The sequence below is a fragment of the Danio rerio genome, chromosome 17, assembly GCF_052040795.2.
Source record: "Danio rerio strain M-AB ecotype USA chromosome 17, GRCz13ab, whole genome shotgun sequence".
In the NCBI taxonomy this organism is placed as follows: Eukaryota; Metazoa; Chordata; class Actinopteri; order Cypriniformes; family Danionidae; genus Danio; species Danio rerio.
Window position 1 is genome coordinate 2,380,001 of NC_141037.1, and position 27,637 is coordinate 2,407,637.

At 38.2% G+C, this 27,637-nt stretch overlaps 1 protein-coding gene and 1 long non-coding RNA gene across 9 annotated transcripts in view; one reads left to right on the plus strand and one right to left on the minus strand.

Annotated features, from left to right (window-relative positions):
• The window catches only part of inf2 (inverted formin 2), an 80,609-nt gene that overhangs the window by 31,174 nt on the left and 21,798 nt on the right, over nt 1-27,637 (plus strand). For all 8 annotated transcript variants that reach the window (XM_087289788.1, XM_087289790.1, XM_087289792.1 and 5 more), the window contains exons 7-20: nt 4,409-4,550; nt 4,633-4,765; nt 6,171-6,779; nt 7,661-7,921; nt 8,375-8,517; nt 11,951-12,012; nt 12,272-12,374; nt 14,517-14,602; nt 15,852-15,952; nt 18,189-18,259; nt 20,600-20,707; nt 23,614-23,684; nt 24,335-24,455; nt 24,973-25,137. In XM_087289788.1, coding sequence (XP_087145914.1) covers nt 4,409-4,550; nt 4,633-4,765; nt 6,171-6,779; nt 7,661-7,921; nt 8,375-8,517; nt 11,951-12,012; nt 12,272-12,374; nt 14,517-14,602; nt 15,852-15,952; nt 18,189-18,259; nt 20,600-20,707; nt 23,614-23,684; nt 24,335-24,455; nt 24,973-25,137 — 2,176 coding nt within the window. The remainder of the gene's footprint in view (nt 1-4,408; nt 4,551-4,632; nt 4,766-6,170; nt 6,780-7,660; nt 7,922-8,374; nt 8,518-11,950; nt 12,013-12,271; nt 12,375-14,516; nt 14,603-15,851; nt 15,953-18,188; nt 18,260-20,599; nt 20,708-23,613; nt 23,685-24,334; nt 24,456-24,972; nt 25,138-27,637) is intronic.
• LOC147839866 (uncharacterized) lies at nt 18,857-21,574 on the minus strand. Its single transcript, XR_015513073.1, has 2 exons — nt 21,374-21,574; nt 18,857-20,727 (listed from the first exon to the last, which is right to left on the minus strand). It is a non-coding gene; the product is annotated as an uncharacterized LOC147839866 (long non-coding RNA).

Sequence of the window (27,637 nt, forward strand, 5' to 3'; positions counted from 1 at the left end):
CACACACAGAGATATTTACATGTATGCATACACACACGCATATATGCATACATGTGTATATACACACATAAACATACATATACGCATGCATGTACACACACATGCATACATGCGCAAATATACAAACTGATGCAGACACACACACACACATGCACAAGCATACACACATGCATACATACATACATGCACGTGCACACACACACAAACGAACATGCATACTTATGCACATATACACATATGCATACACGTACATAATACACACACTTATTTACTAGTATAACAAATTTTATGTAAATAAAAAAAAAGCTCAGTGTTTATTTTTGGCAACAATAGTGTGAATATGAAATTAAAAAAGAAGCAAATGTTTACTTTTATAAGAAAATATCTACATTTAGAAAGAAGTAAACAAAACTTTTAATTCTAATTTAAAATGCATAGGCCAGACAATCAGCACAGCAGAAATATATGGGAAATATTACATTTCTCACAGGCTTTTAGTCTGTAATGAGCTTTATTAAAACATGATAGTGTTGATTTGTCAAATTCAGTTTACACATCCTCTTCACTTCATTTTCCCAATTGTTGTAAAAATTTTGTAATAAAATTCAGAGTAATGTCGAATATTTATGCTATTTAGAACACAACCCTTATTCTATATATATATCTTAGGTTATGCATGATCACATTATAATATAAAATACTTGTATACTACGTAGTGCATAGTATGCTGCCCACTATATTCTGACAATAGCATGTAAAACAGTAAATAGGTGTGCATTGATAAGTAAACAAAATATTATTTTGGCTTATTTTGAGTTTATAATAAATGGGTCATTTGACACCTAACACAGTAGGTATATACAGTATGTTTACTGCTACACTTGTAATATGGTTTTAGTTTGTGACAAGCTTGATTCTAAAGCAGGGTAGGAAACCTGTGGCTCTTTGATCAAAAATATGTGGCTCTCCAGCTGTCTCCCTTCAATAAAAAAATAAAACTGTCACTAAAAGTCAGTTTCCTATTGAAAATGCAATTAAAATTACCTTTTTATTGTATATTCTTTACAGTAAAATGAATAAGAATAAAAGGACGTTTCAACCAATGCGCATGTGCAGCGATGCCAATAAAGGGCATGCAACTTGCATTTCTATAGTAACTTTGTGCATGTAAATTCAAACATTCATGAGTGGTGATGGCGAATTCGGTTACTTTATTTTGATGGTCCTTTTGAGTATTACTAGACTGTCTGCTTAATATCTGTTGATACTGCTCCTTCAACAGACATTTAACTGACTATAAGAAACTTTGCAAGTTGGATTACTGCAACTCTCTACTAGCTGGGCTTCCAGCTAACTCTATCAAGCCTCTTCAACTGCTCCAGAATGCAGCAGCACGAGTTGTCTTCAATGAACCTAAACGAGCACATGTCACTCCACTGCTAGTCCGTTTGCACTGGCTGCCAGTTGCTGCTCGCATCAAATTCAAAACTCTGATGTTTGCCTACAAAGTGACTTCTGGCCTAGCACCTTCTTATCTGCACTCACTTCTGCAGATCTATGTGCCCTCCAGAAACTTGCGTTCTGTGAATGAACGTCGCCTCGTGGTTCCATCCCAAAGAGGGAAAAAATCACTTTCGCGAACGCTCACGCTCAATCTGCCCAGTTGGTGGAATGAACTCCCTAACTGCATCAGAACAGCAGAGTCACTCGCTATTTTCAAGAAACGACTAAAAACTCAACTATTTAGTCTCCACTTCACTTCCTAAGCTGCAATTGCCTCTTTGAATATCACACTAATTGTACAAAAAAAAAAAAATAAATAAAAAAAAAAAAAAAATACTAACACTTCCCTTCTTAGACTTTACAGACCTGAAACTTGCCTTTAGTACTTATTCATTGTTGCTCTTGGTTGTGTAAATTGCTTCCTTGTCCTCATTTGTAAGTCGCTTTGGATAAAAGCGTCTGCTAAATGACTAAATGTAAATGTAAATGTAAGTACATGCCAACTTCGCTAACCCCAACCTAACAGTCTACTTATAATCTAATGAGAATTAGTTGACATGTAGATGCAATGCAATGTAATTCAACAAACGGACCATCGAAATAAAGTGTGTCCAGGAATTCTATAAATTGTACATGGACTTGCTTAAAGGACTGCTTTAACCCTTGTGTACTTTTAAAATATACTACCTTTTGGTTATGTTGGTGTTTGTTTTTGATTTCCATTATAATCACATTTGTTAATTGCAAAGCGATGACAGAATATGATCATGCATTCATGATTGTTGCTGGTATTCCCTGTTGGGAAGAGGGACAGTCTGTGTTACTTTTAATGTTGATCATCAGTTGGCAGCATTAACCCTTTAGATTAGGCCTGTGCTAAAGAGTTTTTGGCTTTTATATGGAGTTTAGTGAAGTAAAACAGCAGGTGTGTGTGTGTGTGTGTGTGTGTGTGTGTGTGTGTGTGTGTGTGTGTGTGTGTGCGTGTGTGCGTGTGTGCGTGTGTGCGTGTGTGCGTGTGTGCGTGCGTGCGTGCGTGCGTGCGTGCGTGCGTGCGTGCGTGCGTGCGTGCGTGCGTGCGTGCGTGCGTGCGTGCGTGCGTGCGTGCGTGCGTGCGTGCGTGCAGAAATACACTTGCTGTGTTCTTAGAGTTGATGGGATTATTTTGATTGCACAAAGGTCTCTCACTCACTCACTCAATCACACACACTATACTTCATATAGAAGGCAGAAATTAAGCTTTTTTTGCACTGCAACTTATGATTAACAGTAAAAATTACACACTTTACCTTTTTCCAACAGAGAAAACCAGCAACAATCAGGAATGCATGATCATGTGCTGTCATAACTTTACAATAAAATGTGTTTTATATGGAAGTCAATGGGGCAAAAACAGCCCTCAACATAACCAAAGGTGAGTCAATTTGCCCAGAGTATATTGCTGAAGTTTGGCAAATTTTCTACGCATTTTCCCAAAATATGTGTCAAGATAAGATTTGTCAGAAAAATCATTCCATTTGCTGAATAACAGAGAAAGATTTAGCCAAATTAAGACTCTAAGTGAATGAAAATGTCCCCAACAGCACACATGGCTTAAAGAGCCCATATTATACATGAAATAGGGTCATGTTTTGGTTGTAAGCGTCTCCAACAACAGTCTAATATGCATGCAAGGTCAAAAAACACTTTCATGCTCTTATAATCTGCATTTATTTATTTTAATTATCCCAGCGACTCCCATATGAATCGTCCCAATCCCCTCCTTAGCACGAAGCTAATCTGCGCTGATTGGACCGATGACAGCCTGCTGCGATTGGCCGACACTAACTGCCTTATGCGACAGACAGAGTGAAATGCCCAGCAGCTAATCAGCAAAACAGAAGTAGTCACAGTTCATACACGCTCGATAGTGTAAGGCGTGGAGTTTAGCTGCCAGTGGATGAATATAAACACAGACGATGGACTTGAAAATACAGACGACTGAGTATTTTATTGAGCAAAAACTCCCAAGAACTGGCAAGGAGATCTCCTAGCTTGTCACATTCTGCTCTTTTCACACACACACACACATATTGCCCTCGTCCTCGCGCACGCGTCCACACAGACACACACAACCCTCCTCCAGACGACAACGCGCGCACACACACACACACACATAACCCTCCTCCGGACGACAACGCACGCACACACATTGCCCTCCCCCAGGGGAACGTAAACAAAGCGGCACACGTCGGGTTTTTAACGTGGCTTTGCACGCGATATGAGAATATAGCGAGTTAACCTGATGCAGTACACAACTAAATACATTTGCAAGCTCGAGTAAACGAGGCAACAACTTTAATCGCACGCACTTACACTTGAGAAATGGAGGAAGAAACTGATCCATGTCCTGACATGTCCGATCAGTACTCTTTACTGATCCTTCCTTTAACAAACAAAGTATTCTTTGTAGCATGTAGTTTCCAGAAGTTTCCAGTAGTTTCCAACTGCTTTAAGGCTAGGCTTATGCTGAGGTTTTATCTTTGGGTAGAGACTCAATAAGTGTAAGTATGTGTGTGTGTGTGTGTGTTAGAGGGCGGGGCCGCAGGTTTCAAATCTCCCGGGTTTGCACGTGCACGTGAATAACTTGGCTTAGTTAGTACGTCATGGCGAAACACCTAATGACTTGTTATCAAGGCGACTCGTTTGAAGCACTATGAGTCGACTCTTTTATAGATGAACAAACAGTTTTAAACACTGTACACTTACAGATTTAAGCTGGATATTTCACTTCACTTAGAGCTGTGTTACACACTACATGGAGGGACATTTTCACAAACCCATAATATGGGCTCTTTAAAAGCAAATGCACACTGAATGAGTAAACACAGAGCTAAAGTGTGTGTGTGTGTGTGTGTGTGTGTTTCAGAGAAGAGGATGATGAAGACTTGATCATCCAGTGTGAGGCGTTTGAAGAGGCCATGGCTGAGGATGAGGACGAGCTGCTGAGGCTTTATGGAGGAATTGACATGAGTAACCATCAGGAGGTCTTTACCGCACTATTTAATAAGGTAAACACAAAAGACCTGGAGGGAGTGATATGGGCAGTTTTTGTAGTAGTGTTGTCTGACTGATGTTGCTGTTTGTGTGCAGGTGAGCAGTTTTCCCTCGTCTCTGCAGTTGTTGTCAGTCCTGCAGGCGCTGCTGCTCCTGGGTCCAGAAAGAGCTGATATCTGGCAGGCGCTGGAGTCGCTCACGAACAGAGCCATCCTGATCGCTCAGAACTGTGAGTTCACTTTATTACCTGCTAGTCCCTCACAACGTCAGACATGTATTTTAGCCTGCTTGTCATGTAAATGGTTATAATATTCAGAAGTAACCTTTTTTATTGAGTTCTTTCGTTGAATACATCAAGGAATTGATTCTTTAGTTTTTCAGAATACATTGCTATTATTATTATTATTTTTTTAATTATTATTATTACTATTATTATTATTATTTCTTTAATTATTTTGTCTTAAATTGATTCTGAGATTAGTTTCTAACAGTAGAGGGTCATTTAGGCTAGTTTTTAACAACAGACAGTGCTTGTTTTTAACGATAGACTGTGCTTTAGGCTAGTTTTGAACAGCAGACAGCGCTCTAGGCTAGTTTATAACAGTAGATGGCGCTCTAGGCTAGTTTATAACAGTAGATGGCGCTCTAGGCTAATTTATAACAGTAGATGGCGATCTAGGCTAGTTTATAATAGTAGATAGCGATCTAGGCTAGTTTATAACAGTAGATGGCGCTCTAGGCTACTTTATAACAGTAGGTGGCAATCTAGGTTAGTTTATAACAGTAGATGGCGCTCTAGGCTAGTTTATAACAGTAGATGGCGCTCTAGGCTAGTTTATAACAGTAGATGGCGCTCTAGGCTAATTTATAACAGTGGATGGCGCTCTAGGCTAATTTATAACAGTAGATGGCGCTCTAGGCTTATTTATAACAGTAAATGGTGCTCTAGCTTAGTTTTAAAAGCAGATGAAGCTCTAAGCTAATTGAGCTGCAGATGGCGCTCTAGGCTAGTTTTTAACAGCAGATTGCGCTCTAGGCTAGTTTTTAACAGTAGATGGCACACTAGGCTAGTTTTAAACAGAAAATGTTGCTCTAAGCTAGTTTTGAACAGCAGATGGTCCTTTAGGCTACTTTTGAACAGATGGAGCTCTATGCTAGTTTTAAACAGCAGACTGTTCTCTAGGCTACTTTTGAACCGATGGCGCTCTAGGCTAGTTTTGAACAGCAGACGGCCCTTTAGGCTACTTTTGAACAGATGGAGCTCTATGCTAGTTTTAAACAGCAGACTGTTTTCTAGGCTAGTTTTAAACAGCAGACAAGCTCTAGGCTAGTTTTGAACAACAGATGGCACTCTAGGCTAGTTTTGAACAACAGATGGCGCTCTATGCTAGTTTTAAACAGCAGACAGTGTTCTAGGCTAGTTTTAAACAGCAGATAGAGCTCTAGGTTAGTTTTTAACAGCAGATGGACTCTAGGTTAGTTTTTAACAGCAGATGGAGCTCTAGGTTAATCGAGCTGCAGATGGCGCTGTAGGCTAGTTTACCTTTTGCCTGTTTTTGTTTAGCTGGACTTTTTTACATTTCTATTTACTTGCATACCTAATTGTTCATTTGTTTACTTGTGTTTATGTTCAGCTGAGATGGATTCGTGTGAGAAGATCCTGCAGCGTCTGGTCTTTGCTAAGGAATCCTCAAAAGGCTCTTATGAGGTCGACAATTTTCAGCTCAAAAGAAAGAATCAAGCCATTCAGACTGAGGCCAAAGATGAGAAACTGGTGTGTTCTTGTGGATCAGCCAAAAAAGAACCACCCCGCACCTCCACAAACACCACCTCTACTCCTCCACCTTCTCTTTCAAGCAGGAGTCCTCCTTCTCCCTCAGCAGTGCCTCATAAAACAGGACATGGACTTCCACCACCACCACCACTTTTACCAGGAGCGGGTATGTCTGCACCACCACCACCTCCACCTCCTCTACCTGGATTGGGAGCTGCTCCTCCTTTAACAGGATTTGGAGCTCCACCTCCTCCACCTCCTCTTCCCGGATTTGGAGCTCCACCTCCTCCACCTCCTCTCTCGGGATTTGGAGCTCCACCTCCTCCACCTCCTCTCTCGGTATTTGGAGCTCCGCCTCCTCCACCTCCTCTCCCAGGATTTGGAGCTCAATCTTTCCCTGGATTTGTTGCTCCGCCTCCTCCACCTCCTCTTCCAGGATTTGGAGCTCCGCCTCCTCCTCCACTGCCTGGTATGGGAGCTCCTCCTTTTTTTCCACGATTTGTAGCTCTACCTCTAGGTTCGAGACTAGTTTTGGCTAGTGTTTAACAGCAGATGGTGCTCTAGGATAGTTTTGGACAGCAGATGGCACTCTAGCCTAGAGCAACATCTGCTGTCATAAACTAACCTAGAGCACCATCTGCTGTATAAACTAGCCTAGAGCGCTATCTGCTGTTCAAAACCATCCTAGAGCGTCTACTGCTGTTATAAACTAGCCTAGTGTTAAACTCTAGCCTTTAGCAACATCTGCTGTCATAAACTAACCTAGAGCACCATCTGCTGTATAAACTAGCCTAGAGCGCTATCTGCTGTTCAAAACCATCCTAGAGCGTCTACTGCTGTTATAAACTAGCCTAGTGTTAAACTCTAGCCTTTAGCAACATCTGCTGTCATAAACTAACCTAGAGCACCATCTGCTGTATAAACTAGCCTAGAGCGCCATCTGCTGTTCAAAACCATCCTAGAGCGTCTACTGCTGTTATAAACTAGCCCAGTGTTAAACTCTAGCCTAGAGCAACATCTGCTGTCATAAACTAACCTAGAGTTTAACACTAGGCTAGTTTATAATAGCAGATGGCGCTCTAGGGCTAGTTTATAACAGCAGTCGACGCTCTAGGATAGTTTTGAACAGCAGATGGCGCTCTAGGCTGTTTTATACAGCAGATGGCGTTCTAGGTTAGTTTATGACAGCAGATGTTGCTCTAGGCTAGAGTTTAACACAAGGCTAGTTTATAACAGCAGATGGCGGTCTAGGCTAGTTTATAACAGCAGACAGTGCTCTAGGCTTGTTTATAATGGCAGACGGCAATCTAGGCTAGTGTTTAACAGCTCCACCTCCTCCTCTCCTTCTAGGATTTGGAGCTCCACCTCCTCCTCCTCCTCTGCCTGGTATGGGAGCTCCACCTCCAGCATTTGGAGCTCCGCCTCCTCCTCCTCTGCCTGGTATGGGAGCTCCGCCTCCTCTTCCTCCTCCTGGTATGGGTGATGTAATCGTGGCCCAGAGGTTTCACCCGGTCGGTCATTACTCCAGTGCTCCTGTGAGAAGCGGACCTTACCCAACACTCAGGATGAAGAAACTCAACTGGCAGAAGCTCAATTCCAGAGCGGTTACTGGTGAGAGTTCAGACAGTCGAACATACTGCAATGACAGGGCGAGGGGTTTCATGCGGCAATAAGTCCATGGAGTAAAGTGGGTTTGGTACTAATCAACACTGACAATTTAAAAATGTCCATTTTCTGCTAACATTTGAGCGCGTTCTCACCTGTCATTTCACACCCATCTCCTGCTATCTTCCCACATTATTTCTTCCAGAAACTGCAATAATTGGTAGTCTATGGGGCGAAAAGCAACACAATGGGAATGTAGTAAATTTGAACAGTGCACAAGGGTTAATGTTTTAAAGACCAAATGTCCTCAAGTACACACTCAGTTTTGAGTATTTAATATTCTGAAATTAAGCAGGTCTGAATGAATGAATCGCCTAGTTGACTGATTAATAAAGAAAAAAGGAACCAAAATACGAGTAGATGTGTGTGTGTGTGTGTGTGTGTGTGTGTTGTGTATAGATGGTCCGTCAATGTGGGCATCGGTCCCGAGCGAGTCTCCTCTGGAGCCGAACTACAGCAGCATCGAGCAGCTCTTCTGTCTGCCCGTGTCTGAACCCAAAGACAAGAGTCCAGCTGCACCACTCAAGAAGGAACCCAAAGAGGTGCACCATTACACATTTAGTTAACTGTATAATATTACTGGGTGAAACAAGTCATGCTTGAAGAGAGGTGTTTGTATGTACAGTGGTGTGAAAGTGTTTGCATCTTTGTCGCACTTTAATGGTTCAGATCATCAAATAAATTTAAATATTAGTCAAAGATAACGCAAGTAAACAGATGACGCAGTGATTCAGGTAATTAAGGTTTTCATTATTAAGGGAAAACCAAACCCTATGTGAAAAAGTGTTTGACCCCTAAACCTAGTAACCAGTTGGGCCACTGTTAGCAGCAACATCTGCCATCAAGCTTTTTCAGTGAGTTGCATTTGAGTCTGTTATGCTGTGTTCACACCAAACGCGGAACGCGCTGATAAATCGCACTATTTGAGCGTAAATAGATGCATCAACATTTTGAGTTTACCCACTTCATTCATGCGTCAATTCTGCTTCATTCGTGTGTCAAATTTACTTCACAACAGATGTGGATTTGTGTCATTAGCAGGGCTTCTGTCTGCCTGGTGACTGTAGCTACATTGCTAAATGGCTAATATGGATTTTATTAAGAGCATAACTGTGTTTATGTGCTTTATGAAGACTGAAAAACAGAGTTGATTTGTTTGGAGCCGTCCACTAGATCCTTTCAGAGGTGCACCCAGCTCTTAGTTCATCAACTCGTTCAGAAACTTAATCTGGATGACGGGGGCTTTCAGCGTTGCTTCTGACTCAGCCCAGCCCAGTTTGATGAACTGTTGCCGGTGTAGGCAGGAGGATTTTCCCATGGGACACCAACAACAGGTGCTATGTCATAATCACGCCTCCACAAGAGCAAGCTCCTGATTGGTTAATGTGGTGCGAATGTCCACTGAAGTTCTGGGGTGCGTTCTTCGTACCTCGCTTAAATGATCTAAGATGATTTGGCAGATCCTGGATCTGTTAATCTTGATAACTGATCTCTCGCTAATTTTGTTCTTCAAACAAGTTCGCGAATCAGATTAGAATGTCTGGATAAACTGATCTGAGATCGCTGCGTGTGTTGTGAAGGACAGATCTATCCATCCTCGAAATCATGATCAGCAATGCGATTGGCTGACGGCACAGCTGCGTAATGACATCATCTGATTAATATTCAATTATCCATGTGAGCAAAATTACATCAAATTAGCAGTAAACCGTTTGTTAAATATGACACGCAATAACCTTCCACATATGTTTTGAGCTGCAGGCTTTACTCTTTCATGTGTCAAGAGTATTCATCATGCATTTAGTTCTACATTTAGAAAAAATTTTCTTTATTATAATAGCCGTTTTTTTTATCGCTGTATAGAATAACTGGATGTTTACAAAAGCATTTTGATATTGGTAAAGACTTCTGCAACTTTTGTTAAGCATAATCACTGGCATATTAACTGCCAAAACATGTTTATGACTGTATAAATGTATTATTGCTTTTTTTAGAAAGTCACATATTATGCATTTCTATTCTACACAAATGTACTAAAGCGATCTAAAAAGTTCATATCAATGTTTTCTCTTTACACCACCAGGTGGCAGTCTTTGTACAATCATTTCGGGGGTGCAGATTGCATAAGTTTTATTAATATTTATTTTATTATTAACTATAACTTATATAACTATATAACTTATATAACTTATATAACTATATATATATATATATATATATATATATATATATATATATATATATATATATATATATATATATATATATATATATTAAAAATATTTACTCTTTTCCCAAGTGTATATAACTACTATTGTAAAAAAATATAAGAATTCGGTACATACTTTCTCTATTATCTTTATATGAATTGAACCTGCTTCCGATCAGGTTTGAGCTAGCAGAACTGTTGCTATAACAACAACTCTCGGATCAGCTTTGAAGAACGAAACGATCCTGGATCGTGTCAAATCGTCAATATCCAAATCCAGCTAACTGAGTAATCCACGTACGAAGAACGGACCCCAGATTTTCAAACTCGATTGATTCACACAAAACACACAATATGCGTAGTAAGGGCAACAATCTTGCAAAACACTCAACTCGCGATGCTTTACGCGAATTGCATCAATCCCGCCTCCTCATTCACGTGTATCGCACCGCAGTATGTCTATTTCCATCTTTGCATCGACTAAACATGTAAATCACTCGCGATTTGACGCTTCTTCCGCGTCTAGTGTGAATGCAGCATTACAGTGCTGTACAAGAATTTCTAGACCACTCATATTTCAATTATTATGATTCAGCCACAAGTTTTACCAACATAAGGACATGCCAGAGCATCTCAATTGGATTCAGGTCAGGACTTTGACTAGGCCACTCCCTTATCTACTGCCATGCAGAAGAAGACTTATTGGTGTGCTTTGGATCATTGTCCTGCTGCAGAATACAAGTTTGCTTCAGCTTGAGGTCAATAACAGATGGCTGGACATTCTCCTTCAAGATATATGGGTGCACAGCAGAATTCAAGATTCCTTTTTAAAGCAAGTCTGCCAGGACCTGAAGCAGCAAAACAGCCCTAGATCATCCCACTACCACCGCTATATTTTACTGTGTATGATCTTCCTTTTCTGAAATGCAGTGTTACCATTATGCCACACATAATGGGACACACGCATTCCAAAAGGATTTGTCTTGTCAGTCCACAGAGTATCTTCCCAATAGCCTTAGAGATCATCAAGAGGAGGAGCCTTTGTTATTTTTGCTCAGAAGAGATTTTCATCTTGGAACTCTGCAATGCAAACATATTTTCCAGTTTCTTATGGTGGTGTCATGAACACTCACCTGAAGTGGGTCTTTGATGACCTTTTGGATAAGTTGCTGCTATGCTCTTGGGGTCATTTTGGTCAGCCAGCCATTCCTGGTAAGGCCCTCATAATTCTCTGTGGTTCTCTGCAGCCTTAAAGCTGTAGAAATTACATCAACTTTTCCAGACTGGTAGATCTCAGTTGTTGTTTCTCTTATTCGTTGAATGAATGATAATCTGAAACATTAAAGTGTGACATGCAAAAAAATAGGAAATCAGTGAAGTGACATGCTTTTTCACACCACTGTGTTTTTCTCACATAAACACACACACACACCAATACATACACACACACACACACACACACACACACACACACACACACAAATATATACACATACATGTACCTATGTATGTACCTGTGTAAACATAGCTGTGTGTGCGAGTGTATGTATGCAGGGATCTATGTGTGTGCATTTATTGATTGACTGATTGATTGTTTATCTAGATGTCACTAGACTATCCAATTTAAATAAATATCTTTAGAGCCTTAAATTATTGAAATAACTAGATGTCCTAAATACAATGTAAATAATTGTATTTAAACAATTGTATATAATTGTTTGAAGAGGAAAAATGAATGAAATTAAACATTGTATCATCTGTTTCAGATTTCTTTTATTGACCCCAAGAAGAATCTGAACCTGAACATCTTCCTGAAGCAGTTTCGATGGTGAGAGCGGAAGTTTTGGACTTGGTGTGTGTGTGTGTGTGTGTGTGTGTGTGTGTGTTTGTGTGTGTGTTTGTGTGTGTGTTTGTGTGTGTGTTTGTGTGTGTGTTTGTGTGTGTGTTTGTGTGTGTGTCTGTGTGTGTGTTACTGTGTGTTACTGTGTGTGTTACTGTGTCTGTCTGTCTGTCTGTCTGTCTCTGTCTGTGTGTGTGTTTTGTTTGTGGTTATGATATTTAAGATGATTATACTGTTTCCAAAACAGCTCAAATGAAGATTTTGTAGCGATGGTGCAGAAAGGAGATTGTTCAAAGTTTGACGTCGAGTCCTTGAAACAGCTTCTGAAACTGCTTCCAGAAAAACACGAGGTACTTTACAATTTATTTGACAATATAATATGATCCACGATTTCTGTTTTCGTCCACAAGAAATGTTTAATGTAATTGCTTTATGCTAATGTATTATGACAGCTTTTGGATTACATTTAGATTACATCATGCTAATGTAATCGAACTACTTTTAGATTGCATTAGCATTAAGTAATGTAATCTGCCTACTTTTGGTTTGCATTTAGACCACTTTATGTTAATGTAATCTGGATAATACTTTTGGATTACATTATGCGAATTTAATCTGACAACTTTTGTATTACATTTAGATTACTTTGCTAACACAATCAGATTACTTTCTGATTATATTTAGATTACTTAATGCTAATGTAATCTGACTACTTTTGGATTACATTTAGATAATGCTAATGTATATTGTCTACCTTTGGATTACATATAAATTACTTTATGCTAATGTATTCTGTCTAATTTTGGATTTTATTTAGATTATTTATGCTAAAACAATCTGACTACTTTTGGATTACATTTAAATTACTTTGTGCTAATGTAATATGACAACTTGGATTACATTTAGATTACTTTATGCTAATGTATTTTGTCTACTTTTGGATTACATATAGATGACTTTATGCTAATGTATTGTCTTCTTTTGGATTACATTTAGATTACTTTATGCTAATGTATTGTCTACTTTTGGATTACATTTAGATCACTTTATGCTAATGTATTTTGTCTACTTTTGGATTACATATAGATGACTTTATGCTAATGTATTGTCTACTTTTGGATTACATTTAGATCACTTTATGCTAATGTATTTTGTCTACTTTTGGATTACATATAGATGACTTTATGCTAATGTATTGTCTACTTTTGGATTACATTTAGATCACTTTATGCTAATGTATTTTGTCTACTTTTGGATTACATATAGATGACTTTATGCTAATGTATTTTGTCTACTTTTGGATTACATATAGATGACTTTATGCTTATGTATTGTCTTCTTTTGGATTACATTTAGATTACTTTATGCTAATGTATTGTCTACTTTTGGATTACATTTAGATTACTTTATGCTAATGTATTTTGTCTACTTTTGGATTACATATAGATGACTTTATGCTTATGTATTGTCTTCTTTTGGATTACATTTAGATTACTTTATGCTAATGTAATGTCTACTTTTGGATTGCATTTAGATTACTTTATGCTAATGTATTGTCTACTTTTGGATTACATTTAGATTACTTTATGCTAATGTATTTTGTCTACTTTTGGATTACATATAGATGACTTTATGCTAATGTATTGTCTTCTTTTGGATTACATTTAGATTACTTTATGCTAATGTATTTTGTCTACTTTTGGATTACATATAGATGACTTTATGCTTATGTATTGTCTTCTTTTGGATTACATTTAGATTACATTATGCTAATGTATTGTCTACTTTTGGATTACATTTAGATTACTTTATGCTAATGTATTTTGTCTACTTTTGGATTACATATAGATGACTTTATGCTTATGTATTGTCTTCTTTTGGATTACATTTAGATTACTTTATGCTAATGTAATGTCTACTTTTGGATTGCATTTAGATTACTTTATGCTAATGTATTGTCTACTTTTGGATTACATTTAGATTACTTTATGCTAATGTATTTTGTCTACTTTTGGATTACATATAGATGACTATGCTTATGTATTGTCTTCTTTTGGATTACATTTAGATTACTTTATGCTAATGTATTGTCTACTTTTGGATTACATTTAGATTACTTTATGCTAATGTATTTTGTCTACTTTTGGATTACATATAGATGACTTTATGCTAATGTATTGTCTTCTTTTGGATTACATTTAGATTACTTTATGCTAATGTAATGTCTACTTTTGGATTGCATTTAGATTACTTTATGCTAATGTAATGTCTACTTTTTGATTACATTTAGATTTCTTCTTGCTAATGTAATTTGTCTACATTTTGATTATATTTAGATTACATCATGCTAATTTGATGCATGATTTTTGTTTTTCATCCACTAGAAATGGTTAATGTATCAGATGGTCACATATATTGTTTATCTGCCCTTTAGTGCATTAAAATAAATATTTAGTAAACCCATTAACTTTTTATTTCTTCTGCTTCTCCAGATTGACAACCTAAAATCTTTTCAAGGAGAACAGGACAAACTGGCGAATGTGGACCAATTGTACCTCCTGCTACTGGCTCTACCCTGGTAAACTTTCACTAATGCATCACCATCTTTATTACTTATGAATTGTAGTCAGTAATATAATCTTTTGGGTTTTGTTTAATTACTTTTGCATAATATGACAACTTTCTATTACATTTACATCATGTCCTGCTAATGTAATCTGACTACTTTTGGATTACATTACTTTATGCTTATGTAATCTGTGTACTTTTGGATTACATTAAAGTTAAAGTTACTTAGCTAAGACAACTGGACTACTTTCTGATTACATTCAGATTACTTTGCTAATGTAATCTTTGGATTACATTTAGATTACTTTATTCTAACTTAATTTGACAAATTTTGTATTACATTTAGATTAATTAATGCTAATGTAATCTGACTATTCGATTAAATTTAGATTACATCATGCTAATGTAATCTGACTCCTTTTGGATTACATCACATTACTTTTGTGCTAATTTTATCTGTCTACCTTTTTAGATTACATTTAGATTACATCATACTAATGTAATTTGACTATTGGATTACTTTTAGATTACTTTGCTAACACAATCGGATTACTTTGATTACATTTAGATTACTTTATGCTAATGTAATCTGACTACTTTTGGATTATATTTAATTACTTTATGCTAACTTATTACGTTTCAATTACTTAATGCTAATGTAATATATCAGCTTTTGGATTTAATTTAGATTACATCATGTTAATGTAATCTGACTACTTTTGGATTACATTACTTTATGCTTATGTAATCTGTGTACTTTTGGATTACATTAAAGTTAAAGTTACTTAGCTAAGACAACTGGACTACTTTCTGATTACATTTAGATTACTTTGCTAATAAAGATTACTTTATTCTAACTTCATTTTGACAAATTTTGTATTACATTTAGGTTAATTAATGCTAATGTAATCTGACTACTTTTGGATTACATCACATTATGCAATTGTTATCTGTCTGCCGTTGGATTACATTTGGATTACTTTACTAACACAATCAGATACTTTCTGATTACACATAAGATTACATCATGCTAATGTATTCTGAGTACTTTTGGATTACGTTACTTGATGCTAATGTAATCTGTCTACCTTTGGATAACATTTAGATTACTTTATGCTAATGTAATGTCTATTTTGGATTACATTTAGATTACTTTATGTTAATGAATTGCTAAATGACTCCTCGGTTGTAATTAACTTTGGACAAAATCCTCTGCTAAATGATTAAATGTAAATAGAGTCTGTGTTTTCTTGTCGTAGTTACCAGTTGAGGATTGAATGCATGTTATTGTGTGAGGAGACGCTGTCTGTTCTTGACATCCTGAAGCCGAAAGTCGAGCTGGTGGAAATGGCCTGTGAAAGTGAGTGTAAACCACCAGTATTGGTCATAATGGGTTACAAAGTAATTCGTTACTGTAATTAAATGTGTGGTCTAATAGTGAATGGGTTTCTGCAGATTTTTAGGTTATTTAAATTCACATTATGTAAGATTTTATTAATTAAAATATCACTGCTAGAAAGGTGTTCTACTAAAAAGGGTGTCTTCTGGAAGAATTTTAGAATATTTATCATTAATCAAGCTAAAATATAGTATATGATTCTTTTCAGTGTTGTTATTTGTATGTTTTATACAATGAATGTTAATTAAGAAACTGGTATGATATGTTTTATATTGTATATTCAGTATAGGTTTTGCTGTGAATAGCCAATGCTTGTTGAAATGGCAGAATGAATGAATGAATGAATGAATGAATGAATGAATGAATGAATGAATGAATGAATGGATGAATGAATGAATAGGAACAGTGTTATCTATTTTGCTGACTTGGTGTTCAGCATAAATTAATATTTATATCCATTTCTTAGTAAATATATAGAGGTGCATTTAAACAATTTTATTAAGCTGATGTATTCAGTTAATACATTTAAAGTCAAATGAGATGATGCAAATATTTAAAATGTAAAAAAATTCAACTAAATTTGATATTTTTTGTGTATCTTGATTGTTCTTGTTTTTAATTTTATTTATCATATTCTCCTCTACATATTAATTTGGGGATGATAAGTTTGGAACTTTGGAAAGTTATTTTTTAGGATACTTCCAATTTTATATTATGGCACAACTTATCTAATGTACACTCTTTGGCCACTTTATTAGGTACACCTGTCCAACTGCTCCTTTACACAAATTTCAGCCAATCACATGGCAGCAACTCAATCCATTTAGGCATGTAGACATGGTCAAGCTGATCTGCTGCAGTTCAGAGCGAACATCAGAATGGGTAAGAAAGGGGATTTAAGTGACTGAATGTGGCATGGTTGTTGGTGCCAGACGGGCTGCTCTGAGTATTTCAGAAACTGCTGATCTACTGGGATTTTGCAAATGCCTTGTTGATGCCAGAGGTCAGAGGAGAATGGCCAGACTGGTTCCAGCTGATAGAAAGGCAACAGTAACTCAAATAAGCACTCATTACAACCGAGCTCTGCAGAAGAGCATCTCTGAACACACAACACCTCCAACCTTGAGGCGGATGGGCTACAGCAGCAGAAGAGCACACCGGGTGCCGCTCCTGTCAGCTAAGAACAGGAAACTGAGGCTACAATTCACACAGGCTCACCAAAACTGGACAATAGAAGATTGGAGAAACGTTGCTGCTCTGAGTCTCCATTTCTACTTTATCATTCGGATGCTCGGCTCACAATTTGGCCCCAACAACATGAAAGCATGGATCCATCCTGCCTTGTATCAGCGGTTCAGGCTGGTGGTGGTGGTGTAATGGTGTGGGGGAGATTTTCTTGGCACACTTTGGGTCCATTAGTACCAATTGAGCATGGTGTCACCGCCACAGCCTACCTGAGTATTGCTGCTGACCATGTCCATCCCTTTATGAGCACAGTGTCTCCATCTTCTGATGGCTACTTCCAGCAGGATAACGCAGCATGTCATAAAGACCATCTCAGACTGGTTTCTTGAACATGACAAGGAGTTCACTGTACTCAAATGGGCTCCACAGTCAGCAGAGCTCAATCCAATAGAGCGCACTGTCAATGTCAATATGGAGCAAAATCTCTGAGGAATATTTCCAGGACCTTGGTGAATCTCTGTCATAAAGGATTAAGGCAGTTTTGGAAGCAAAAAGTAAGGTACTAGTAAGTTGTATCTAATAAAGTGGCCAGTAAGTGTGTATGCACACAAATATTATTTTAAACCGCCCAATATAAAATATGCATTTAAAAGAGAGCTCTGTGAGGGGTGAACTCATTTATTCTGAGCACTGTATCTAAGTAGATTATCCCAAATGTTTGGAAGAATGTTCCAATCCAGACGCATTATCAGTTTTAGTTATGCGTGTGTGCTCATGTTCATGCTAATGACATCATGCATGTCCATTTACAGCCTGATTTCTCTAGAAAACAGCAGCGAGGCTTTAATGTGTTGTGTTTTATTCGACTGCAGAGCAGCATTATAACATACATATGCCTAATATTTATTTAGACTGAGAAAATGGTGCTGCTGCTTCTCCGTGAGTATTTGTCACTGTGTTGTTTGCAGTATTTCTGAATGCATAAATGTGAGTGTGTGTGTTTTACCTGCAGGTCTCAGGCAAAGTTCACTGCTGCCCAGTTTCTGCAAGCTCATTCTAGATGTGGGAAACTTCCTCAACTATGTGAGAGACACAATTACTCTTTTATATATTTATTTTTTTGTAAATGTGAGGAATAACTGACGACAAACCATTGCATTGTTGGAAAGTAATGTGCATTGCTTTCTAATAATTTAATAGCTCGGAGTGCAAAATTCTGCCTATACTCTGGTTCTCAGCTAAATCCGCTGTCCAGATGTTGTATTTAAGAGTGTTTGTCAGGTTTTTTTCCTCCTCAAACGTCTCCTGTATGCATCACTAGTGTCCTCCACATCTCCTCCTGCTCCTTCTGTTGTGTTCTGATGTGATTTCTGTCTGTTGTGGCTGTGAAATAACTCTAATCATTCAGTGGAGTGATATGGAGCTGTAATGTGCTTTGGTACTTTGGAATATTGTGCAACAGCAGCTATATTTCCATCCAAAAATGTGAATTAACTTTTATGTGCAAAACTGGATTATCGCATAAAAGACGTGCGAATAAGCAGCGTTTCCATCCATTCTTGTCAAAGAGAACAAAATTGTCACTTCCTGATTAACTGGCGCCAAATATAACATAAGCCTAATTATTTATGTGCATACGTTTTTTTATGCCCATTATCAAAATTCATGCGCATCTTGGTGTTTTTTTTTTTTTTTTTTTTTTTTTTTAATAAATGCACAAATCCAAAATGTGCATACAAATAGGTTGAGGTAAACATAGTTATTGAGATGTGAACATATTTTGAAAATGCACATAAAAGATGTATGCACAACTGAGTAGAATAAATGTTTTATCTAAGAAAAAATTCACATAAACTCCATTTAGTGAATAAACTCTGCACTTAATCAGTCTCTGTCATGTGACTGAGTTTTTGACAGATATAGATGTGTGTGTGTGAGGGTCTTTGTGTCAGTAATGTTGGTCTGCAGCTCTCCATGTGTCCAGCTTTCCATTGTGTCAGATGTGAAATGTTGTTATGCTGATTGTAAAAGGCCTCAGTCCTCCGCCAGTCCGTCATCACAGTGCTTCAGTATCATTCTTCTATTATTATTCCCTCCAGAACTGTCTTAAGCATCTGTCTGTGCTCCCGTCTCATGCCTCTAAAAGTCACCGCATTCATTTTGTTTCGTCTTCTGAGGCGCAGCTCATTTATTAGAGGAGAACAAACACCACAGTGGAGAACCCAACCGTGCAGCAAACTCCACTTCTCTCAGTGATATCTGTGCATGTTTAGCAGGAGGTGTTGATTGTGTTCTCCTTAGTTTCTTATTGGATGAAAACGCTGATTTATTGCAATATTTATGCAATATTTCAGTTTGGATGGAAACACGGCTAATGTTATGATCCCTCTGTGTTTGGCATTATTATAGTATATTATACTGTGTGATGTGAACAATAGTGTTTAATGGACTGATCACTAATAGTCCACTGCAACTCTACAACATTAGTTCATGCAAACTCATGCCGAGTTCAGACTGCATGATTTTTTCCAACTAGTCGTGTCACAGATGTTTTCACACTGCTTGACTATCTGGGCTGGCGTTTCGTCGCTGCTTTGTTTACACTGCAAGATGGTTCGGCGACATGGACATTCACATTGCATGACTTTACTATAGGAAGAATCGCCGACAACTTCGTCCAAACTACGTCTCACAGCCAAAAACACGTCGTATATCTTTTGTTATTAACTACATAATGAGAAAGAAGCCTTTAATAGGGTAGAACATGTACATGTTTGCTCACCTGGGTTTAAAGGGAATTAGCCATTTCTCCTCAACGTTGATAATAAACTAATTTCTTTCTGTATGAAACGTCAAACAGACACGGTTGCTCCTGAGTCCTGTCAAACCTCCACTAGTTTTTCCTCCATTTCGTGGGTCCAAATAAACCGAAAAAGAGCGCTTTTAACTTCTCCCCCAGCCTCCCGCTGGCCTGCAGCAGGTATACACACACACACACACACAAGTGAAAGCTGCTCTCTCATTGGCTGTAGGCGATCGCTGATGTTATTTTCAGTCAAAACTCAATTCACACGGCATGATTTGAATCGCCGACAGCTCCAGATATTCAGCACGCCAAATATCTCGCAGGCATCGGCGACTCATCGGCGATTATCTCAGATCGCGTCTTTGATCGTTCACACTGTGTGATTGTCACTCACGTGCACGAGCAGCGATTTGCCTGTGATTTCAGGCATTTGTCGGCGATTTCTCAAAACCTGTCAGCTAGCCGAAATCGGGGCTAAAATCACGCAGTCTGAACTAGGCATCAGAAATAGTGCCTGGATCACAGAAAACATAAATATTGTCTGATCTCCTTGGATTCGATGTTTTCTCTCTTTACCGTGTCCAGTTCCTCATATTGTGACATGTTTTGTTCTCCAGGGGAGTCACACTGGAAATGCTGATGGATTCAAGATTGGTTCCCTGCTGAAACTCACTGAAACCAAAGCAAACAAGAGTCGCATCACTCTCTTACATCACATCCTGGAGGTACTGACACATCTCCGCATCTCTGAGACCTTTTAGAACAGGGGTGTACAAACTCGATCCTGACGGGCCGGTGTCCTGCAGAGTTTAGCTCCAACCCTAATCAAACACACCTGAACCAGCTAATCAAGCTTTTACTAGATATCCTCCTAGGGCCTGAGTGTCCACAAACTGTACATGGACGGCACATTTTAGCTCTTAAGTGGCTATTTAAAATACTTATATTTAGTATTATATTTTTATATTTAGTTACAGACATACAGTGTCATCCTGCAACAGTTTTGCAGCATATGAAATGTCCCAAACACTATTTTTAACTGTCCAAAATGGGAAAATTGTTTAGTTTTTACTCTCTGATAGTCAAAGCAAGTAAAAAAAAAATCTGTTAAATATGCATAAAAAATTTTTGGGAAAAATGTTTTATGTAAATTTGGACTGCAAGTCCACATATATGGACATAATTTTTCTCTGAAAGTACATCATATCAAAATATGATACTTAGATTTTTATTCTAATTAGGTTCCAATAAGCCCAAATAGCAAAGAGAAATAAAAAATGCATGTAAAAAACACTCTTTGGGCCTTAAGAGGATATACTAGAAACCTCCTGGCAGGTGTGTTGGAGCTAAACTCAGTAGGACACCAGCCCTCCAGGACAGAGTTTGGACACCCCAGATCTAGAACAATTATCTGATGTTTTAAAGTGTCCTAATATTGCGCTGGAGTCTCCTACAACAGGTTTAAATGCATGCGAGCTCAGAAAACATTGACTTTCTCAGAATATGACCTTAACTGTGTTCATCACTTTGGTGTGTAGATTTAAGCTTGGTCTCATTTTAAAGAAGACTGTTGTCAGACTGTTGCTAATATGAAAAAAAAATCCAAAAATGAATTAAAACAAAAGATATGAAAATTATAAGATGATAAATTTATATTTTATAACATTACATAATGTTTTTTTTACTAAAAATATTTTTTTAGTTTACAACCTAAAATCAAGCACTAAAATAAAAGCTAAATATCTGGATTTATTAAATTCCAAATTTAAAGTCGATATCTCAAAACATTTTGTCCGCAGTACCAGACATGACCACCAGGTATTCAGTTTCCATTGGTGACCATATAATGGCTCATTTCCACTGACTGGTACAGTACGGTAAGGTTCGGGTTGGTACAGGCCACCTTTAATCAGGCTTGCATTTGCACTACCAAGGATACCCTTTTGGTGAGTTTGATGTATGACAAAGTTTTAGTCGACGTAACATTCGCTCGAGAAAATGTCTACAGTAAAGCTGTATGGGTAGTTCACGTATTATATGAAAAGCACTTCTCACAAAACAGATGCCTTATACAAAGTGGTGTAGCGGATGAGCCTGCATCCCCCCTACATCGCGCACCTCCTTTGTTTTTTTGCGTTTTTATTTAATTTTTTAGTCAGTGTCTGACAGGATCGGGTTTCAAAAGCACGTCAATAATCAATCGCACGTTATTATCATGAGCTTAAGAAGTTATTTCAGGTATAGACGCGCGGCGAGTGCAAACTAGAAAGCGAAACCGCTCTCGCTTCAGACTGGCTTGTAAAAAAACTACGAGGCACAGGGTAAATCTGCTCTTCTTTTTGGCTTTGTAGCTGTTCATCAAGACAACAACAAGGGTTGTTTGAGCCCATATAACGACCATGGCTCGTTATTATATGTATATAAAATTCTGCTGTAATCTCTCGGCTGTATAGTTTAAACATGGCGGCTCTTTTGTTATTTTTCTGGCTTGTTTTGTAAGCGAATGCCATATCTCTGTAAACCAATAGCATTCAGCTACACATCTAGCTCCGCCTTTTGGTACCCTTTCTCGTGTTTGGTACCCTTTCGAAAGGGTTGTTGAAAAAGTGGTATGGTTCGCTACGCCTTTTTGGCAGTGAAAACGGCCATAAAAGCATATCGTACCGTACCATTCAATAGAAACGGGCCATAAGGGCATCTCTTATGTTCTGAGTCATATGAATCTTTTTTTTTTTCATACTTTTGACAATATTTGTAAAGTAGACATACAATTCTAAAGAAGTATGTGTCGTTTGGTGGTATGTGATTTGAATTTAGCCGCTAAAAATCATCGAAAATATGTGTACATGTGGATTGCTGTAGCAAAGTAATTATTTACAACGCTGAGTATCCTTGCTGCAAAATAATAAAACACAGTTTCTCAGTAATATCCATCAAAGATCAGTCACCAGATATGGAAGCTAGAAATTTTATGCTTTTAAATGATATATAGTTTGTCATGATTGCTTTGTTTAGACTATAACATTGTTTGAAATGTAACCGTAAATGCTGTCACAGCCTGTTGGGTGAGAGTAAATGTATTGTAATCTATTACTCTACCTACATAACACAAAACAATGGTAAAATATGTATTCAGAAGTCTTAGAGCTTTCCAACATGATATAGTTTGTCATGATTCGATTCAGATTTAATTGCAAAAGAAGTGATGTGAACTTTAGTTAAAGGGTTTATATTATATTAATCTTATAATGATTTTGATAGCATCTCTGTTCTGATTGGTCTGCTGGACAAGTCTGTTTTGATTGGTCTTTCTTTGTTGGGAAAGGAAACACCCATTTCAGAATGATTATATGTCACGGGTGGGCGGGGATTATGCAAATTAATCAGTTTGATCAAGTTAAGATTAAGTTCAGTAGCAGACAAGAGATTTGGAAAATGATTCATTGAGTCGATTCAGAGTCGACTCTTGAGAGGGAATACAAATCTTTCACTTTGAATGACTTCGCACACTGTTTACACTGAAGGACAGCTACGCTACAAGCGGCAATTGTGCACAAGATATTTTGTGAACTGCTGAGCTGCTGTTGAAACTCTTGATTTGTGGGTAAAGTGTGTATCTTGTGTTTTGCAGGAAGCCGAATTGAATCATCCAGAGCTGCTGAATCTTCCAGAGGAGATTGCGCCGTGTGAGAAAGCGGCAGGGTAAAAACACACGCACTCACACATTCCTTCTTTGAGAGCTTCACTGTGTCTACTCTGAGTTTCTCATACTTTTGTGTGTGTGTGTGTTTTTGCATGCATGTTTAATTTTGCATGTTTGTGTGTGTGTGTGTTTGTTTGCTTGCATGTTTAATTTTGCGTGTGTGTGTGTTTGTTTGCTTGCATGTCTGTGTGTGTGTGTTTGCATGAATATGTTTGCTTTTGCATTCACATGTTTGACTGCGTGTTTTGTGTACGTGTTGTTGTGTACGTGCATAAATGCATGCACCTGCATGCATTTGTTTGCATGTGGTTGTTATGTGTGTGTGTGTCTGTGTGTGTTTTGTACGTGTGTTTGCATGTTTTGTGTGTTTGCATGAATATGTTTGTTTGCGTGCATGCGTGTGCGTTTGCATGTGTTTTTGCATGTGTTTGTTTGTTTGAATGCCTGTTTTTGTATTTGTGTGTTTGTTTATTTGCATGTGTGTTTGTTTTTGTGCATGTTTGTTTTTGCATGCGTGTGTTTGTTTGTGTGTGCTTGGTTTGTGTTTGCATTTGCCTTCGCTTGTTTGTTTGTTTGCAAAAATTTGTTTGTTTTTGCATGTGTGTGTGTTTGTCTGTGCGTGCGTGTGTTTTTTTTTTTCTTCTTTCAGCATAAACCTGGACTCGATTCAAGCAGAAATCGGTAATCTTCTGAAGAGACTGAAAGATGCAGAGAAGAAAGTGTCTTTATCAGTGCCGGACGTCAAGGAGCAGTTTCTAGGAGTCATTGAGGTAGAAACACTGATTTAAAGGGACAGTTCACAAAAACATAAAGTTCTGCCATAATTTATTCATAGTTCCTCTGCTGAAAACCAAAGTAGATATTTTGAAGAATGTTGCAAATGAAAAAACAGCCACTGACTTCCATAGTATTTTTTTGTATGACAGTAGCTGCGATTATTTAAAATTCTTCAGTATATCATATCTTGTGTTATTATTATTATTATGTGAAATTATTTTAAACAAGCAAAGCAAAGCTTTTTTAAGCAAAGCAAAAAATTGCCCTTGTTTATAAAATAGGATGTGTTTTGTTTGTGTGCTTATTATATAAAGAGTTCAGATGCAAACATGTTCCCAGTGCCATCTGAAAATTTTTCAAAAGTTTTTCTCAGCCTCATCCTATTTTCATGTTCTTTTATTTCACTTTAAAGGCAATGGGGAAACATATTCTTATATATATTTTATATTGTTATTTTTTTATTGTGTATGCCTAAATGAATGATTGGATTTGTCTTGTGCGTGTGCGTAGTCGAAGCGGTGTGCGTGTGAGTCTCTAGAGCAGCGTTTCTCCATCATGGACAGCAAGAGAGGAGCTCTGGCTCAGTATCTGTGTGAAGACGCCGCTCAGCTCTCACTGGACGAACTCTTCAGCACCATCAAGACCTTCCGGGAGCTTTTCATCAGAGCACTCAAGGTCACACACACACACACACAAACACACACACACACCCACACCTCTATTTCTCTTAAAAGTATAATTTTACACTGTTTCATATTAGTTAATGATTCATATGACTCATAATTTAATCATCAGAGCACTTGATGTCACACAGCTTTAATTTCTATTTGGAATAAAACAGTATTTCATATTTCCGAAAATAAATTCATATTAATTATATTTCATGTTTTAAATCATCAGAGCACTCAAGGTCACCTTTAATTTTGTTTAAGGGTGCTTTCACACCTACACTTTTGTTTCGGAACGCATCTCGTTTGCCCAGTTAGTGCGGTTCGTTTGGCATATGTGAACAGGGCAATCGCGCTCTGTTCCGCGCCAAAGTAATCACTTCGAGATCGCTTGAATGAGGTGGTCTCGGCTCGATTGAAACGAACCCTGGAGCGGTTCGATTGCAGTGAGAAAGCCATCCGATCCGAGCGCGGTTATATCACAGTGTTTTATGGATATGTAATAGGCTTACGGCTATATAAAGAGAGAATTATGAGCATGGCGGGAAGTTTCGCGAGTCTCTGGATGCCCGGAAACGAGTGATGATCTCCTGGTAATCTCGCGTCTCCCTCCCGATCCTCAAATAGGCATTGTCGCGCACCCTTCTCACTCCTCCCCACCGCGTCTCTCCTCAGACACGTCGCGCGCACCCTGTCAATCCCCACCAAACCACCACCTCTCCTGACAGCTGAGCGGGACTCTGCAAAATAAACCCTGACACTCTGACCAATGTGAGGAGAGTTTACTCACACGTGACTTGTTTTAGCTCTTTTGGTCCGATTAGAAACTTTGCAGTGTGAAAGCGAACCGCTCCAAGAGCAAAGAGCAACAATGTAACATTTGTAATCTCTGTTTCAGAACAACTGAATCCATTCACAGGTGTGAAAGCACCCTTAGACATTACAGTATTTCATATTAGTTAATAGTTAATAAATTCATATTACCTATAATCAGTGTTAGGGATAGTTATTTCTGAAAGTAATGTGCATTACAATATTGAGTTACTCTCTAAAAAAGTAACTAGTTGCCTTACTCGGTTACTTTTTATTGTAAGTAATGCGTTGAGTGACATTTGCATTATCATTCATTTATTTTCCTTCAGCTTAGTCACTTATTTCATTAGGGGCGCCACAGCGGAATGAACCACCAGCTTATCCAGCATATGTTTCCCTTCCAGCCACAACCCAGTACTGGGAAATACCCAAACACTCTCACTCACACACACACTCATACACTACGGCCAATTAAGTTAATCAATTCCCCTATAGCGCATGTGTTTGAACTGTGAGGGAAACTGGGAGCACCTGGAGGAAACCCACACCAACACGGGGAGAACATGCAAACTCGCTGTTATACATGCATACAGCAGGGAAATTAAGGATTGGATTGGAATGAGGTGATTAGCTGGGATATTCCACGGCAGGGGTGTCCAATCTCGTTCCTGGAGGTCCGGTGCCCTGCAGGGTTTAGCTCCAACTTGATCAACACACCTGCCTGAATGTTTCAAGTATTGCTGCATCCGAAACCGCCTACTACTCAGTAGGTACTGCATTTGAATTTAAACGTACTACTCGGCCGTTAGAAAAGTACGTTCTATACAGTATGAACATGAAAAGTATGAATGGAATCCGGACATACTACATCCGCCATTTTGTCATGGTCACGTGACCTACCTGCGTCAGTTGCGTCGTTACTCTTTCATGAATTCGCTCGCAGGGCATCACGGAATAGCGCAGCATGCATGGGATGCGCACTCCAGAATCTCGCCTGAAGTAGGAAGTCATCGTGGTACTTCTCGCACACTAATTTTCGAATTCTATGAATTCAGACATACTACTTGGCTTGCATACTGATTTTAGCGTACTATATAGTATGGAAGTATGCGGTTTTGGACGCAGCCCATATCTAGTAAGAGCTTGATTAGCTAGTTTAGGTGTGTTTGATTAGGGTTGGAGCTAAAATTGTAATGGACACCGGACCTCCAGGAACATGTTTGGTAATCCCTGTTCTACAGCTTAATTTTCTTTCTCTGAAAGCATCTGAGAGTCTCCTTGGCTGTGTTTTTGATCATTGTCTTGCTGAAATGTCCACCCTGGTTTCATCTTCATCCTCCTGCTAATGTAGATGTTGGACTGAAGCAGCTGATGTTCATTTACACTGAGGAAGGGCAGAGGCTTGCTGAAGAACTACTGAGAGATTTCAGCTGCTGTCTGGGCTTTCACTGCACAACTACACCTCCCTCTCTTCATGTGTTCAATACTTTTTTCCTGTGTCATTTCATTTTATTATGCAGAACTTCATTTGTAAACTAATTAGATTTGTTTTCTTTACATACATGGATTTCTTTGGTTGTTACCAACATCTGGGGAAAATTTCAAGTCAACAGCACCTTTAGAAATGTGTTTTCTAAGAGAAATATTGTCGTGTTCAGTACCTTTTTTCACTGTATATGCACCCACACACACAC